Source organism: Lepisosteus oculatus, chromosome 7 (assembly GCF_040954835.1).
Source record: "Lepisosteus oculatus isolate fLepOcu1 chromosome 7, fLepOcu1.hap2, whole genome shotgun sequence".
Classification (NCBI taxonomy): domain Eukaryota; kingdom Metazoa; phylum Chordata; class Actinopteri; order Semionotiformes; family Lepisosteidae; genus Lepisosteus; species Lepisosteus oculatus.
Window position 1 is genome coordinate 11,269,650 of NC_090702.1, and position 18,222 is coordinate 11,287,871.

Below are 18,222 nucleotides of genomic sequence, written 5' to 3' on the forward strand. Positions count from 1 at the left end.
CCAGGAGAATATTCACCTTTTAATAACAACCATTAAAATGTAATTTTCTGTTATTTGATTTGGCCATTTCAGGCAACAAATGAAAAGCTGAGCTGTGATCTATCAGCGTTCTTATTGAATCTTACGTCTTCCAACTGAAACTCAAATACGTATATATTTGCATACTGAAAACAAATTATATACTTCACACTATTTTGGACTCCATTGAAAGAAAAGCTTTTAAAAATAAAGCTTTTTTAAGAAAGGTTGCTGACCCACACATTAATCACAGCCAGATTAACTGAAAATCTGATCTGCAAAAAAAAAACAGATATCTGAATTTCTAATTTAAATAATGAATTGAAATTAGATAGCTGATCAAATTAGATATCTGAATTTAAATTGGATATCAGATATCTGAATTTTTTAAATTACCACCATTAAATCTTCATCACACAAAATATCTTTCCTTGCAATGCCATGAAGACAACACTGTTTTCCTTATAAATCTACTTATAATAATACGTAAAATATGTAAAGATTAATAAATATGTACAGATAATTTGGAATTAAATAATTGTGTCAATATGCTAGTTCTTCCTCAACCTAAAATATGTTAATAAGACAAAGCTGAAGGAATTATCATTTTTATATACACTGCAAACCTTTAGGTTTAGGGCTTTAGAGCTTGTGGTTTTAACTAAAACTAATGTATTCTGAAATAACGATGCCATAATCTTTTCAAAGAAAATGCTGATTAATCTTCAAGGATGTAGTTTGTCTGTTTAGATACACAAACCCAAACTGCTGTAGATAACAGGTCAGGCTGTTTTTAAGTGATGAACAACAAATGAAGCAATATCTTGTTTAATAACATCTTGGTTTAAGACTTACAGGTAGTTGCAAATAATTTGAAATAAAAGGCAACGGAATAATTAAGGTCACCTGTTTACTGTGCAAAATGCAAATTGCAGTTACAACTGATTTTCATTCATTATGATCTTTAATAAATATGACACACCTATTTCCCATCTTAGACATACAGTACATGATTTACAATCTTGCATCACACTATTTAGAATATATTGTGCAAACAAAATAATTTTATGGTCACTGTTAACATTAAATTAAATATAAACTTTTGTACAAAGCTACTATAAAACAAGATAAAACACATTAATAAATACATAGATAATAACACATTAATAAATAAACAAATCATACCTTTCATGAGTGACTTATCCACACTGAGTTTCCAGTTTTCTTGGGCTTGGTCTTTGTCAAAAGTCATTGCAACAGCAGTGACAGCCACCTGAAATAATTCATGAAATTTGTGACAATATCAAGTGTAATATTTTACCTTTACATCAATGTAATAATGTAGTCTGTAATGGATTTTTAATACCATTTTAACAGAAAAAAACACTTTCTATTCCAGTGCTGCTGGGGAACTTGGATTCTTGGAAATAAATGTAAATTTATTTATAAATGTCTGCTTACTAGCCATGTGAGGGTTCACAGTGGGATTCTAGAAAGATTGTGTGGATGAGATCTTTAACAATCAGTAGCAACCAAGCAATCAAGATGGAAAGAATTACTTCTTATGTTCTCAAGATATGCCTCAACTGAAGAACTATAAAATGAAGAACCGAAGAATTTGCATGTTATAACTCACTATAAATCTACCCCCTAAAATACAATTAATGACAATCACAGAAAGGATGAACAAACATCTTGTTATCCAACCTGAATAAGTTCATCCTCAGGCACAGCCACAGCGAAGTTCACATGGCACAGGCAGCAAGGGATCATGGAACGCAGTTTAAAATATAGACTCTGTAAGGCAAAGACAGAAGCCTTAATCCCAAATTCTCAAAATCCAAACACATCAATCTTATGATACATCATTTCCCGATAACATGTAAATAACTGTGCTTAAGTATTGTTTACACATTAGAGAAGGAATAATTCAAGAAAAGCATTAAGTACATTTCACAAAGTTCATTAAAACCCCATTATGCTCAGTACAATATGGGAAAAATCATACCTTTAGCAGATTCTCACAGAGATCATTAAAAGTCTTGTTGAGTCCCTGGTTTGTCAAGATCGCATTGTTTAACCTGAATACTCTCACTGAGGTAAACATCTAAAGGGCAAAAGAAGAGATGTTTTAAACTCCAAAACAGGTGCTTAAGTACCGAGAAACAAAAAAAATATTCTAGTAGCATTACCTGCACTCCAGCTGTCCAGTTGTATATCCCTGGCATTATCTCGGTATTGCAACTATAAAACCCTATAAAGAATAAAAAAAATACTTTAGAGGACTAAGTGAATTCACAACAGGAAAAAGGTTATCCACAAAGAACAAATAATAAAAAATTATAAATACTAATTTAAAGAAAACATCAAGGTACACAGTGTCTAAGAACCATCTCTTTTCTGTAAGCTGTACAGGAACCCTGTCCAATAATCTTCTCCTGTACCTGGTGGCAAAGGAGCATCTGTCAGTAAAGAATGGATATCTTCTACTGCATCGGCATCATCAATCTGAAAAGAGAGCAACAATGTCAGAGTTTATGTGGATGAGTACCTCAGGGATGTTTGGCTCACAAATGCAAATTGTTATTTTAATCTTAACATATTGGAGGGAATATTTAAATGATTGCGTTCATACAGAATTGTGGTTTTCATTGTGAGCAGCACATCAAGTGCTGCTATGAAAATTCAGGAACTGTCTGCTTAAATAAGAAATAATATAAGATTTTTAAATTACTATATTCTCTTCACCCTCCAGCCCCCACTAATTAACACATATGTAAAAACACTACAAATATTTTAGGGAAATGTGACCATTAATGAAGATAAGCCCAACTAAGGGTTGGAACGCTGTCCATGACTGCAAACTTTGAGTTTGAGTTTATATACAGTAGGTGCAAGAAAAAGAGCCCTTTGGAATTATCTGGATTTCTGCATTAATTACTCATAAAAATGTGGTCTGATCTTCAACTAAGTCACAATAAAAGACAAACACAATCTGCTTTAAATAATAACACACAAACAATTGTACTTCTTCTTGTCAGTAATGAATGCATTGTTTAAACATTCATAGTCTAGGTTGGAAAAAGTATGTGAACCTCTAGGCTAATGACTTCTCCAAAAGCTAACATGTGTTCCAATCAATGAGATGAGATGAGATTGGAGGTGTGGGTTGGGGGTGCCCTGCCCTATTAAAAAGGCACACAAAGTTTGGTTACTGACAGAGTCTGCGCTTCTCAAGAAAGAGCTGTTCATGTGAACCATGCCCTGATCAAAAGGAATATCAGAGGACCTTAGAAGGAGAATTGTAGAGATGCATAAAGCTGGAAAAGGCATTTCTAGAAGCCTGGGTGTTCATCAACCCACAGTAAGACATATTGTCTACAAACTGAGGAAATTCAGTACTGTTGCTACTCTCCCTAGGAGTGGGCGTTCTGCAAAGACCACGGCAAAAGCGAAGCGTGCAATGCTGAAGAAGGTAAGAAAGAACCCTAGGGTAACGGCAAAGGACCTGCAGAAATCTCTTGAACTTGTCAAAGTCTCTGTTCATGTGTCCACTATAAGAAAAACACGGAACAAGAATGGTGTTAATGGAAGGACACCAAGGAGGAAACAACTGGTCTCCAAGAAAAACATTGCTGCACATCTCAAGTTTGCAAAAGACCACCTGGATGTTCCACAATGTTTCTGGGACAATATTCTGCGGATGGATGAGCCAAACGTTTAACTCTTTGGCATACGCATGCTATGTTTGGAAGAAAAAAAGCATGGTGGAGGGAGCATCATGGTTTGAGGCTGCTTTACTGCCTCAGGGCCTGGACAGCTTGCTATCATAGAGGGAGCAATGAATTCAAAATTGTATCAAGAAATTTTACAGGAGAATGTCAGGGTAGCGGTTCGTCGCCTGAAGCTTAATAGAAGTTGGGTGATGCAACAAGACAATGATCTAAAACACATGAGTAAATCAACAACAGAATGGCTTAAACAAAACAAAATGCGTGTTCTGGAATGGCCAAGTCCAGACCTCAACCCAATTGAGATGCGGGGGCATGACCTGAAGACATCTGTTCATGGAAGGAATCCCAGAAATATCAATGAACTGAAACAGTTTTGTGAGGAGGAATGGTCTAAAATTTCTCCTAACCTTTGTGTAAATCTCATCAGCAGCTATAGGAAACGTTTGGTGGAGGTTATTGCTGCTAAAGGTTCTACCAGTTACTAAATACAATGGTTCACATACTTTTTCAAGCCCGGACTGTGAAAGTTTAAATGATGTGTTCAATATTGACAAGAAGAAGTACAACTGTTTGTGCGTTATTAGTTTAAGCAGATAGTGTTTGTCTATTATTGTGACTTAGTTGAAGATCAGACCACATTTTTCTGACTAATTAATGCAGAAATCCAGGTAATTCCAAAGGGTTCACAAACTTTTTCTTGCAACTGTATACATAAAGCAGAATTAAGTCTGTTTAGAGCATGGGTACAGTAGTCAACCTAGGCACTTCCATTACACTGCATTTCTCCAGCAACTCCAGCTAATCCTTAATTCACTTAAGGATCAATTCATTAAGGATATGTTCCTTGCAAGACAGATGTATAAGTCAATTTCACTAGTCAAAATTGGAGTTTCATGCTGTTAAGACTTAATGAGAGCAGTGGCTGCTAACTTTAACTTTAAGCAGGTAAGTACAAAATGAAGTCAGTTTAGACCAGGACAGTCCAGTCCAGGAAGCCCGCAATGATGCATCTGTATGTTGTGACTGTGTTGTTTTTCATTTAGAAATTTAGGCATTAAGGTCTGTTGTTACTTTTAGCTCATAAATTCACAACTGCAATATATTGTCTATGTCTGACTTGCCTCAAGGACAAAGGCGTCCTTCTTCCCATGGGACAGATCCAGCTCAGACACCTCATCAGAACTCTCCGAGTGAGACCTAAAGAGTCTGGATCGCTGCCGGGGCTCTGGGATCGGTGAACCAATTATTTCATCAATTACCTCCTTTAGGCACAAACACAGGGAAAAATTACAGCTGAATATCAGAAAAAAGTATGTCTTTGGTTATTGATCAAATATTTTTGGCATCTTACTGATTAACTGATCATTCATGACTGGCTTTACTGCACTCTGTAATTTGAGAAAAGAAGGCTGTGGGACAATTTAAAAGTAAAAGTACTGCACCAGTAGGAGAAGCAGCCAAGCAAGTGAGTAACTATGGATTAAGGACGTGATTTTGCAAGAATGAAGAGATGTTTTATGATGGTACCTTCCATAGCTTCTTATTTTTAATCTAATATTTTAATATATTTATAAAATATAATCCCTAATACATGTAAATGTTTACTAAGTTCTTTAAACGAGTTAGGTTTTGTTTTGGTTTTTAGCATTTCCTGCACTGTAAATGAAGAGAATTTGTTCATCTTATTTGCCAAATATCTTCACGTATCTGTTGCCCAGGATTCTCCTATTTTAAAGTACCTGTTACAGTTCCAACCCAAGCAGTAACACCAGTAACTAATACATTTAGAAATAGTATCAAACATTGCCAATAATATGAAACACTGCCATGAAAAAATGCTGAACAACGTTTGTTACTTACAGGGGGGTTTATCTCATACAGCTCTTTGTTTTTGGCAATGGTGTCATTGATCTTCTTTTGCATGTTTGATATATGCTGCTCATAAGACATGTCACTTGGAGTTTTACCAGCAATCTGGATACCCCCTGGGGTAGGCAGGGCAGTTAAATACACACCCGTGGCAGACTAAATGAAATAAAGACAAAAATCACATTATGTTAACAAAAAATTAAAAAAAAACATCAAACATTCAGTGTACTTCACTTGTATTTTACATTTTTATCCAATTCCTTCAATGATAATGTTTAAGTACATATTTATAAAGTGTTTTAAGTTTTGGATATGTCCAACACAGTGGTTTCCTACAGCACTTGCAAGCCATCTCTCTCATCTCTATATCTGTCTGCTGTGGCTTTTCATCAATGATGAACCTAAAAAAATAAAAATATTTTAAAAAATAAATGTATCCATTTATCCAGACACAAAAATATGACTAAGGATCGAACACTTACTGCCAGGCCAACCAGCATGTTTTCTCCGACACTGATCTGGATCCTGAGCCCAAAGAGAGCATTCATCCCACGAAGCTTCAGCTTGTTCATCAGCTGTGTGTGCAGCTCATACTCCATGAATGGAAGCAAGTTACTGATGGCTGTAGCATTTGCCTCTCCCTGAGCCTTTTTCTTAAGACGGCATAGCCTGCCAAAAACAAAATGGCAGACTGATTTAATAATTTAACCTACTGTATGCTATTCATATGTCGACAGAAAAAATCTTCCAACAGTCATTCAAGAAAGGGGTAGTGCCCGCACACTGGAAAATTGCTCATGTTAATCCACCCATAAATACAGTACAAAAACTCAAACAAGTAATTAAAACCAGTAATTCTTTATTATGCATTTTGTTTTGCAAACAATAAAAACAAGAATGAGAGTTTTGTCTGTATGGAAATACAAATCAAGAGAAAAGTCAACATGGCTTTAGAATAAGTGGGTCAATAATCTTTTTTACTAAACAAAACATTTGCTGAAAAAACAACACTAGTGAACACTTAGAGCATTTTGTATAGCACATACACATTTTCAGAAGACGAATTGATTAAGTTCATATTTTATCACGAATTCTCAAATTGAAAGCAATAGGCATTCAAGGTAATTGATGTTCTTGGATTGAAAACTGGTTAATGGACAGAAGACAGAATAAATGTGTGATAAATGCTGTCCAATTGGGGATTTGTAATTGATGGAGTATGATAGGGATCAGTATAAAGACCTCTGTTTAATGCAGAGCCAAGTACTACATGAAGGTAGCAAAAACAAACTACAGATGCAAACTTTAAACACTGTCTGTAAAATGATACTTCATATGCCTTATGGGACGTATGGCCTCCATTCATTTGTAGTCTTCCTTATGTTCTTGCAAATATCTGTATTACCTATCCAGTAAGTCTTTGCAAACGGTATAGTCTTGGATTTCTCAACATCACAAACTTAAACTACAGACAGAACTAAATAGAATATTTGAGAAGTAATAACAGAGCTCAGGACTTTTAAAAAAAAAAAAGTCTGTTTACCTGTTGTACAGTTGTTCTGTCTCGATTCAAACAGGGATAAAGTAATACATCCTGAGATAGTAGATAGGAAGGATACTTTTCAAAGACTAGTTTCGATACCACACTAAACTAATTGTAAAGGTGAGCACGTGCAGGTTAGTGATTTAATAATATCATTTGTACAAAAGATTAGGTGAAGAAAGGGAATGTACACTCATAGTTTATAACAAATATTCTTTAATAGTTTTTGTATAGTTAAACTGCAGATTAACTGTAATATGTAATTTGTTAAAGTGCTTCATGCTTATTCTGTTGTGCCATCTGACACACTGTAAAGCACTTGGGAGGGAAAGTGAAATTTTCTATATAATATGTTGTTATGCATTAGTGAAACAATGGTAAAACGAAGGGTATGGTAGGGGGAATAGCCACCGAAAACAAAAACAGGCTGAATACAATATTTTGAATATTACCTGGCCTGGATGAGGCAGCCTTTTCCAGTTACTGCAGCTTCAACTGGCAAGTCTATTGTGGTGAAAAGAACATCTGGGACTTTCTGCCTCCGGCAATTATAGCAGTATGTAAGATGTGCTGGAAAAGGCATGTTCAGCTCATCATAAGGAATATGGCAAAATCCACAGCTAGGAGGAGATGGCTCCTCTAATCTGCAATGGCAAAGACGGATGGACATTAGAACTGCGATCCAAATAATTAAATCACTGTATATAAAAAACAGGTCTTGCTTGTTTTCTATTGTTATCTAAATGTAAATGGATTTGCATATTAAAAAGTATCAAAAATTTAAAAAACATCATGATGAAAATGCTTTACTTGTGCAACAATTAAAAAAATAAATCTGAGAAATGGGGAGACAGAAGGGGAGACAGATGCCAAACTCCATTTGTAAATCTATTTTTTGTATAAATTGAACTTTTTGAAGTTTTGAAATGGACAATGTACTTCAGAAGTCATTTGTTCAGCCAGCTATCTCAGGATCAAACCATGTAGAATATTTATTTTTTTAGCACAGTAAACTAACAAAGAATTGGTCGGTATTATTTGGTTAGTAATGAGAGTCATTTTGAAACAAATTCTGAGAATAAATTGAACAAAGACATAGCGAACATACCAAAGCATATTAGTAGAGTTAAGTATTCGGTCCTGTTCGCCTGCATTGTAGCTCTGTAACCTACCCTAACATGGAAGAACTATCCTTGCTCTGAAGAAAAATATCAAACTCTCCCTTCTCTGACCCTGTGGAAAAGAAGGCAGGCTGCCTTGACAACCTGTGTTCACTGCAGCTGTCCAAGCAGCCATCTTGGAGGAACCTGGGATTAAGAACTGCTGCCGTGCCAGATGCAGAAAGAATGCAAACCTCTTCACTACAAAATAAACAGAAAAAGAAAAACAAATTAAAATTGAACCAAATATTAGTTAATATGTTTTCCTACCTGAGTTTGCATATACTGGAGTTATTAATTAAACTAATTTGAAAAAAAAAAACTACTGAAGCTTTTAATTTTCAATATATACCAACAGAGAAAATCTAGAATACAGATCATATTAATTTCCACACATATAATATAATTTAAAATTGTATAGCACTATGAGTATATCTCTGTGGACAGGAAAAGTAATTTTAAAAATGTGCCTCAAAATGTTCTAAAACAAAGTGCTGGACAATAGCATACATAATGTACATTTTAGGCAAAAAAAACAGAGCGCAGCAAAATGACTTTCAAAAACCAAATAGCAAACCTTAATTACAAATGAATAGTTTTAGTGAAAACCTTTCCAGTGGAAAGGTCTTTAAGCAAGTTCAAAAATGTTGATGGCTGTAAAGTGTCTGATGGACTTGGCCTATGACTTTCTGTATACATGAAGGCTCTGTCACTCAATAATTTGAAGTCAATTTTTGCCTAAGTAAAACGAAAAACTGAGGAGATCTCAGAAAAGATAACCTGGAGCTCGACCGTTTTGTGCTTTTAATTTTAAGAGAATAACCTTGACGTCCACTCTAAATTGCACAGGGAGTAAGGGAAATTTACAGAGGAAGGGAGTTACTGGATTTCTGGAAAGAAGTCTATTTAGCACCTGAAGATACCCCAGTAAATGAGGCACTACATCAATATTTCAGCATCAGACAGGCAAAACAAGGATTTAAATCAAGTAAAGTTATGCAGGAAGGAAGAAATGCTTGTGATATTCCTAACAAACACTTCCAATGACAACATAAAGTCAAAAGGAGCACCAAGTTTTTTACCTTCCGCTAGAAAAGGGTTGATTTTCAGCACTGTCAAGAACAATACTGACGTTACCAACTTTATAAGTTTATGTTGAGAAACTATGAGCATACCCTTGTACTTGCCATGCTTTACCTAGAAAGTTCTATAGTATCCAGATCTTAAAATCAGGCAGACACATGTCAAATGAAGTTGCTGCAGGACTAGTATCTGATTTTGGTCTGAAATTTAATTTGAGAGTCATCAGTATAGCAGTGGAACCCAAATCCCTGATGGCTAACATATTTGTTTAAGAAGCAATAAGTAAACACTAAAATGCAAAGGTCCCATCACAGAACTCCGTGGAACACCCTATGAACAATATCAACATCTAAATACAAATGCTATAAAACAGTCAATATTTACAAACTGGCTCCTTGTAGCCAAACAGAAATCAAACAACGAAGGTATCAGTCATCCCTTGAAAAGGATCCCTTTTTCGCATATCTCAAACAGATTAAGAGCTCTAATAAATCTGTTCGCAATCTGTACTATGCAATATTATGGTGCAAATACTGTAGCCAATCTTTACAATCTTTACACCAGAATTTCAATAGAACTGAATAAAATTACATCAAACAACTGGAGATTATGATATGTTTATACTAAGACGTTATGTTTAAGAAAGGAAAACTAAGCATCAGTGGAAAGAATGACTAGAAAGTAAAATAGGACAGGACTGTCTAAAAAATAAAGAACTGCAACTCTTTGAATTTACAAGAGAATGATTCTTTTCACAATTGTTTCCTAATGTGGAGAGCAAGCTGGGGTATGCGAAAAGACAAATTCCAAATGCCAAAAATTGTATATGGCTAATAAAGTGATCTAAAATCTAAATCTAATGTGGCACCTATTTATCAGCAAAGGGTGGCTTTGAAGTTCCTGAAATAGGGTAATGACTATCAGAAAGCATGCTTAAAACTATTAGAAAATTAGACTTTAAGCTACATGTAAGAACATACAGAGTATACAAAATAAGACTTATCTCTTTCTGACCTACCAGATGCTTGTTGATTCGCTGTAACCAACTACAGCATGGCATCCCAATGCTTTGGCATGAGATTTGATCTCCTGTCTGATTTCTTCCCACCAGGCATCACGAGTTTCAGGTTCATCTGAAAGATACAAATACACTTTACCGTGAACAAAATAATAAAAAGGCTCCTTCATTAAACATGTTTGACCTGTAAGACCTTAATACTCACAAAAAGGTACATCTTATTAATAAAAATATAAGCTATATTACAGCACAAAAGATTTTATAAATTAGTCTAATTTATTATTAGTCAGATTGAAGAGTTCAAGCACTTGTGATTGATTATATACTGTATAAAGTACCATGTATTGATTAGAATTTTCAGAAAGATTTTAACCTATCAATGATCAGTTTGATCATTTAGAAGGTAGTAATTATAATGTGCGCAACAAATAAATCACAAGAAAAAGAGCTGAATCCACTAACTAATCCATTAAGATTTTAAAGAGAAACATCCAACACTGAATCTCAAATATGTTTAGTACTATTACAATATACATGAATGGTTAAAAGATGATTTGCATTTGTTTACTGAAACCAAAGAAAAAAGAAAATGGAGAGACAATTCTAAAGACTGCCCAATAAATTATCTTGGCATAATGTATCCACAACAGCAGACATTTCTTACAAAACAGCCACACAGTTTCACAAGGATGTTTTATTAAGACCTTGGCTGTGGGGTATAAGGGCCATATTCATTGATCACGTTCCCGGATTCTCATCAAGGAGAGATGAAAATCTCTAAAATGGAGAGGAATACACTCATCTAGGTGTTCCCCCAATATTTTGGCTACCTGCACAGATACAGTTTACAGTTTTAAAAATACAAAATAATCAGCAAATGAGAAAAATGTCAGGATTTCTTGGTTTTACATTAAATCAGGCATGTTTAGAAGACATATATTAAATTTAATCTATTAATCTTCTTGGTTCACAGCAGTTACATTTTACTGTCGATAAAATACTACAGATACAATAGATTGCATAACCAGAATGGTTAGTGCTGGAGTTGGCAGTTAATTATAGACATGTACTGCAATAAGGAATAATGGTTCAAGTAGGTAGCTGTGTCAGCATGCATAGGCTGCAAAGGAACAGGTAACGGGTTTATTCCATGTTGAAAAGAAATGAAACAACATTCCGGCTGTGGAGCCTTCTTCAGGTGTCAACTGTGGAGCCTTTTTGGACACCTGAGGAAGGCTCCACAGCCAAAACATTGTGTTTCCTTTCTTTTCAGCTTGGAATAAACCCATTACCTGCAATAAGGAATACCTACTAGTACAATAATTTGTAGAGTCAAAGTCTTGCAGATCTGAAGAGACAGCTTTAAAAGACCAGTGAGCAGAGATCCAGGAGTCCCATTAATGTACAGTATTCTAATTGTGCACTAATTAGGCAAATTAAATCATTTAGAGCTTAACTAGAAAAAAACAGGAGACCTGCTGGGTTCTCTGGATCAACATGACAAATGCTATCCTAGACTTAATTTGTACTGCTTTTTAAAAAATAATTATGCATTATTTATTGCTGTCTGAAAGAGTGTATTGAGAATTATTTCCCAAAAGGCATATTGCTGCCCATGATCAGAGTTCTGACTGAGCAGTAATCAAAGGTGTTACCTGATTGCCACATTTGGAATTTTCTGGAAAGTAATCGTAAAACCAATAAGAATAATCTTTCCTAATGTCTGCATCTGGATCTGCATGGAGGTAACCTGGAGCATGGCTCAAATTATCATTACAATATGAATACGGCCCTTGGGATACAGGAATGCACATGCCTTATTTATTTTATTTCCAGAAGGGTTCTTCAAGATGCTCTTTAGACAAGCATTTAGATTTAAGTGCAAAGGAAATGCCAAAAAGCAGCTTCAGCAGACAGTAACCAGAAATGGTGGGTTATCTTGGCGCATGCTTGAGTCACGTGACAGAACAGACTGAAAAGTATGGCAGCTCACTGAAATGGTTAAAGAAGTTATGGCCCTAAATCTGCAAAAAAAGCATAACATGCAATTCTATATTTAATGTATCCTGAGCCTGGATGCTACCGTCAATACCAGACCCAACACATTAATGGTTGAAAATGTTACCTCCTGCAGCCCTGTACAGTCTTATTAGACTTCCTCTGTATAAATGTATTGCTATTTTAATAAATTTAGTCCTTAAAATAATACAAATATAAAAGCAACCAATTAACAGTTAAAACTACAAAGTTATTACATGCTTAACTGAAGAATATTTTATCATGTAGTTCAGACCCATTTGTATCCATTAGCATGGATATTACATTTTTACGTTGCATTTCCCCTTCCAATTGCTCTTCAGAGAACAGATAGCCAAACAAATGTTTGAGGCAAATCCTTCTTCTGAAACCTAAGTGAATAACTGCAATTGGACCAGGATGATTTACCAGTAAACTGTATAGGCTTTGACATTTCAAGGCCAACTCTTTCTTAATGTCATGGAAGCTTACCGAAATGTAAGAAGTGAAAAAATGCATCTAAGCAAAATATTGTGAAATGAACAAGTGGATAGGAAAAGCAAATGTATTCATACAATTTGTCACCACAATTACAGTAAATATCAAACAACCTCCTTAACAACCATAAGTAGCTTAAACAAATGTACTGTTTTGTTTTACAAAAAAGCATCTGTGAAACATGCTTGGTGGTCAAGAATGCTGTTGGTTACAAAAGAGAACTGATGCTTCGGACTAGGAAGAGGGATGCAAACTCACAATTTTAAATCTTTAAAGATTGATTAAACATATTATTATGATATGTAGCCCATGTGTACCAAATTTCTATTTTACTGTATGGTGATGGGCAGCACAAGTTTCATACCTCTTAAGTGACTGGAGATATAAAACAAAAACTATTACTTGAATCTTTCTTTTCACAGAATGTCTTTCAGAAAGACCCAAGTGACAACACTAATTAAAATACAAATTATTCTGTAAAAAATACTGTTTTAGTTACAGTATCTCTTTAAAGTTAGTCTGAAAGAACTCATTAATTTAGGAATGATTATAATTAAAATGTCTAATTAAAGAAACAAAAGTAAAGGTACACTGAAATCTAGCATATTAGAAAACAATCAATCAATTGGCCAATTGTCACACCAATTTCACTGAATTGGTCATTTTCTGTGCACACATTTCTTGTTAAATACCAGTTTTAATAAAATTTGGCACAAGAGATTAAAAATGTTAATTAAATATTCCACAACATGTTACTAAAGCACACTTCAAAAGCATACATTCTGCTATTGAACAAATTATAAGACGTAGCTTATGATAAAATAATGTAACTGTTTTAAAATGTTGTTTCCAGTGAATTGTGTATCTTATGCAAAAAATCTCCACTACAACAGCTGTGCCGCCAAGGGAATTAGCCTCTTTTGAAGACTTACAGGCAGAACACACACAAATCCTAACTAAGCTCTTTGGAATTAGGACTATCCATTAAGAAGTCTTTAGGCCAAACACAAAATATTGAATAGACAACTGGAGCATATAAATACTGGACAGAAAAACTAGTTAGCTGATGTATCAAACCCATTATTTTCTGTTGTTTATGTCAATTAATTACACCTGGGTTTATTTTGCATGTTGGGAGTTGATGAGAATGTAATCTACAGAGTAGGTTACACTATAGTAGGCCTAGTATTTCTTATTGGTTTGGCAGTGATTTATAAAAATCTGCAGTAGGAAAAAATGTACATATAAGTTTACATAACTCTCTCTCTGTTTCTTTAGCAATAATCATTTTAACTTTTCCACATTGAAATGAAAGCCTTAATTAATTACATAAGATTTCTTACGTCTCTTAGCTGAGGTCTTCAAAGTGACAAATAAATCAAAGTGTAGAATTTAAAGTCTTACTACACACCTTTTAAAAGAAACATAATGATGCCCATCACCAGTTCGTATGTCTGTAAAAAAGTAATATTTCTGGATTGTTTCACTTTTACAAATAGACTAACTTCACTGAGCTGCCATAATTTCTGTCAGTATGTGCAATACTGAAGGAGTAGTAAAATACCTGCAGTGAAACTATTCCAGTCTAGCAGTTTGTATGATCTTGTGTTACCCATAATTCCGACAAAGGCTGAGTTCAAAACAGCAAATTAGTAGATCAGTTAAAGGAGCAGAAAAGAGAAAGGAAAAAATCTACAAACAAGACAAACATGAGCACAACACTGGACAACAACACTCCACAGGAACTGGAAAGACACAGACAACAGAGTTAATCAGAGGTTTATTCAGAGAAGACAGAGTAAGGAGCATGCTGCAGCAGTCTAAAGACTAGGCCAGTCCTCAATTTAATTAAAGCTCTGTGGAAAGCAGCTGCAATTCTAAGGACTGAAGGAGCAATTCTTGCATTAAGTGAAAAAGTATTACATTTTGTAAGACATGTTAATAAAAGAATCACTGAAGGCTTGACAAACCATGCTGTTACTTTTTCTTGGTCTTTAAAGACATAATCATGCCATTGTTTTTTCCCCAGAGTTTTTGTGTCTAATTTAGGATCACTACATAATTTAATGTTACCTTCACTAATGAGCACAACAAAGGCCAGCTGTCTGAAGAGAAATGTCAAAACATACCTCAACTTTCTAAGACAACTTTTTCCAAAATCCAAGAACAGGGGGAGATTCAGCCTACATTTCCAAAACCCTTGCATTATTTTACTGTAGAAATTGGAGCACTCATTAAATGTTTGCACTCAGTGTGACTGGATGGGGTGAATTTGGCACTAGCAGATCTTAACTTTAAGAATGTAAATATCAATCAAAGTAATACTTTAAAATACATAATCAAGATTTTCGATCAGATTTTCAGCATTCAATTTTTTTTACAAAAAGAAACAAAGGTTATACTGGAGTCCACTCAATCCATCTAGCTTATTTGGTTTGACTAGATTTGGTACTCGTCCAGTAGCTGATTTATAAGAGGTTGTTTTTGTCACCTGACACTCATCAAATTAATAGCTCTGATAATAAATTACAAAATGAATTACTTCATCATTTGTCGTACTTGATTTAATCCATTTAAACAATGTAATTTTCTCTTTATTTCTGTTTTCAAAACTTTATTAAACAACTGCTCATAAAGTCTTAATCATATTAAATGAAATGTAACGGTAATGCATTCTAGCAGAATTCAACACCAGTTGGATGCTTTATTACAGACACAATTGTGCAGACACCTTATCACTGTCTACAAAACACAAAGCTTGCTTTGTCATGCACTGAACCCTCCACTGACAACGACAGCACCATAGAAAAGCAAAACAGCACAGATCATAATGCAGTGGTGCAAAGATAGTGCGAATCTCCCCCACCACAATGAAAAATTAATCTGTCTCAAAAAATGTCAGACTATTAAATGTATAATATAACCTGTTTCCTAATGGTGTAATAAGCTGTCTTAATGTGACATTTATATCTAATCAAAAAGAGCTTCTGTATGCAAAATCTACTACAAGACAGTATGAAGGGTTACATGCAGCTTATTGGAACCATTTACATAAGCAGACCTACCAGGGTTGTGGATACGATCCAGAAGCTTCACTGACCGTGCACTGACGACACCCCCAACATGGACAAGAAAGCCCATTGGAAAACATGTCAAGGTGAAAAAGGGGAATTCCTTCAGAAAATACAAAGACAAGTTAGAATAAAAAGAGAACCAAGCATTTTTTCAGGTGAATTCACTTAACAAACAAATTAAATAGATTAAAGGCATAACATGCTTTATGTCTACTACAATTAGAATAAAACTCGAATTTGCAAATGCAATGCATTCATGTTATCAAACAAGATATTTTGACTAACATCCATTGTTTTCCTTTTTAGTTAGATGAGAAATGAGAAAATGCCATTCTTCCAGAAAGGGAGGAACTTTGACACACAAGTCCAAATGCATTTCCTGTTACCTTGATAATACATATACTGTACAATAAAAAATATGAAGGTAAAGCAGAACAGGTTATTGATTTGGAATTGAAAATCCATATAAAATAATTATATCATACTCTTGTTGACCACGCATGCACTGTGATAGTCTCAAGATTCAAACTTTACTTCACACTGTTGGAATGTTGTGTTTATATCATTTAAATAATATTGCTCAAGCAATATTTGAGCTCATGTCTGAAGATGGTAATGCTTTTATTTCTAGCAGAATTGATTACTGTAATGTTCAATTTGCTGGTGATTCTACTTAAGTGAAGAGTAAACACAAAACTCAGCTTTGCAGATTTTCACAAAACCTTAATTACACAATCATAAAACTCCAGTCTTATACCCCCATTATAATGGTAACCTCTTAAATAACCAATTTTTTGGCATGCCTTTGCCGCCTTTAATAACAGAGTTGAGTGAAACCTAATAATCCTGCTATAAACTTCAAAATCTACATCCTTTAGTTTATTCTGGACTACAGGGTGCAGGAATTTCAAGCCTAAATCAGCCCAATTCAAGTTCAAGTTCAAGATTATTGTCATTATACTCATATACAGGTATATGGTATAATGAAATGCTATTTAGCTAGCTCCCAGACGATAAGTAGCACAAAAAACAACAACACAATTGTATAAGAAAAGAAAGACAGAGAAAACAAGCAGTGTTCAAAACAACAACAGGTAACAGGTAATGTGCAAAACAACATCAGATGTGCAAAAATCATAAATCAACAGAAGGAAATAAAGGATAGAAGATTATGAGGAGTGAGCTTCTATGTGAGGAAGAGGTAGGTTTCAATGTGTGTTTGAGTTTTTGGTAAGAAAGAAGGCATAAGTCCATCTCTTTTTCTTTAACATCATGACTCAAAACAGATTATTACCATAATCCTTGCTCCCTGAAAATAAATGCAATCCTTACCTCTTATGAAAGTGCCCTTGCCTCCGTCAAGTACATACTGTATATCAAAGTCACCCAATTGAACTTTGCAGTGTCACCCAACTCACCCTCTTCTCCTACAAGCCGGAGAGCTCAAAATTGTTCTTTGCCAAATAAGTATCCCTCCCAGGCCAAATGTGAAGTGACTTGGAAGAAAAATAACTTTATTTCTTTTAAAAGGACCAGTCATGGTAATAGCCTAATGTTCCTTTTGAGGTGAAATGCAGTCAGTATGTCTTGGGGAAAACAGGAATACCCAAGCTGCGGCAAGCATGAGGGCAAGAAACAAGAAGTAACAGTGACAGAGGGTCACAAAAGGGACACAGAGGTGAATTGCAAGGCCCTGGATCCCACAGATGGGCTCACTGAATCCATGACATAGTCAATAGAAACGGATGAACATGCCAGAGCCTGCAACTCACAACTGACAACCCACTGAAGCTAAACAAGTGTGAGCCTGGTCAGTACCTGGATAGAAGACCTCCTTATAATGGAAGTAATAGGATTTAAGGTAAAAGATGTATATTTTCTCTTGTGAATGTGGCCAAGCTTGAACCCATTTCTCTATACAAAGATAACAAATTCATTCTCTCTTGCATTCATACTCTCCAACATCCTGAAATCCCTCTTTATTATTTTAATACTATTTCATGAAGGAAAGTTAATATTATTTTTAATCAACTTTTAAAGCATAGTTATTTAAGTAAAAGATGAGCTTTATAGGTTTAGCAACAAATTAAAATTCTAAAATGTTTAAAGAACGCTGCTTAATCTATGTGTACATAATATTTGAATAACGCATAGAATAATGATATGAAATAATGCGTATCTTTTAAAATTGAGTTCACGCAGGCTTTAA

General features: G+C 34.7%; 1 protein-coding gene across 10 annotated transcripts in view; it reads right to left on the reverse strand.

Annotated features, from left to right (window-relative positions):
• The window catches only part of c2cd5 (C2 calcium dependent domain containing 5), a 39,217-nt gene that overhangs the window by 7,470 nt on the left and 13,525 nt on the right, over positions 1–18,222 (reverse strand). For 6 of the 10 annotated variants that reach the window (XM_015353205.2, XM_015353208.2, XM_015353207.2 and 3 more), the window contains 12 exons: positions 16,005–16,113; positions 10,426–10,540; positions 8,337–8,525; positions 7,617–7,808; positions 6,104–6,290; positions 5,613–5,777; positions 4,874–5,014; positions 2,463–2,526; positions 2,211–2,272; positions 2,027–2,125; positions 1,726–1,815; positions 1,204–1,291 (listed from right to left, as the gene is read on the reverse strand). In XM_015353205.2, the coding sequence (XP_015208691.1) occupies positions 1,204–1,291; positions 1,726–1,815; positions 2,027–2,125; positions 2,211–2,272; positions 2,463–2,526; positions 4,874–5,014; positions 5,613–5,777; positions 6,104–6,290; positions 7,617–7,808; positions 8,337–8,525; positions 10,426–10,540; positions 16,005–16,113 (1,501 nt within the window). The remainder of the gene's footprint in view (positions 1–1,203; positions 1,292–1,725; positions 1,816–2,026; positions 2,126–2,210; positions 2,273–2,462; positions 2,527–4,873; positions 5,015–5,612; positions 5,778–6,103; positions 6,291–7,616; positions 7,809–8,336; positions 8,526–10,425; positions 10,541–16,004; positions 16,114–18,222) is intronic. The other 4 variants (XM_069192158.1, XM_006633755.3, XM_015353206.2 and 1 more) reach the window with 1 other exon arrangement.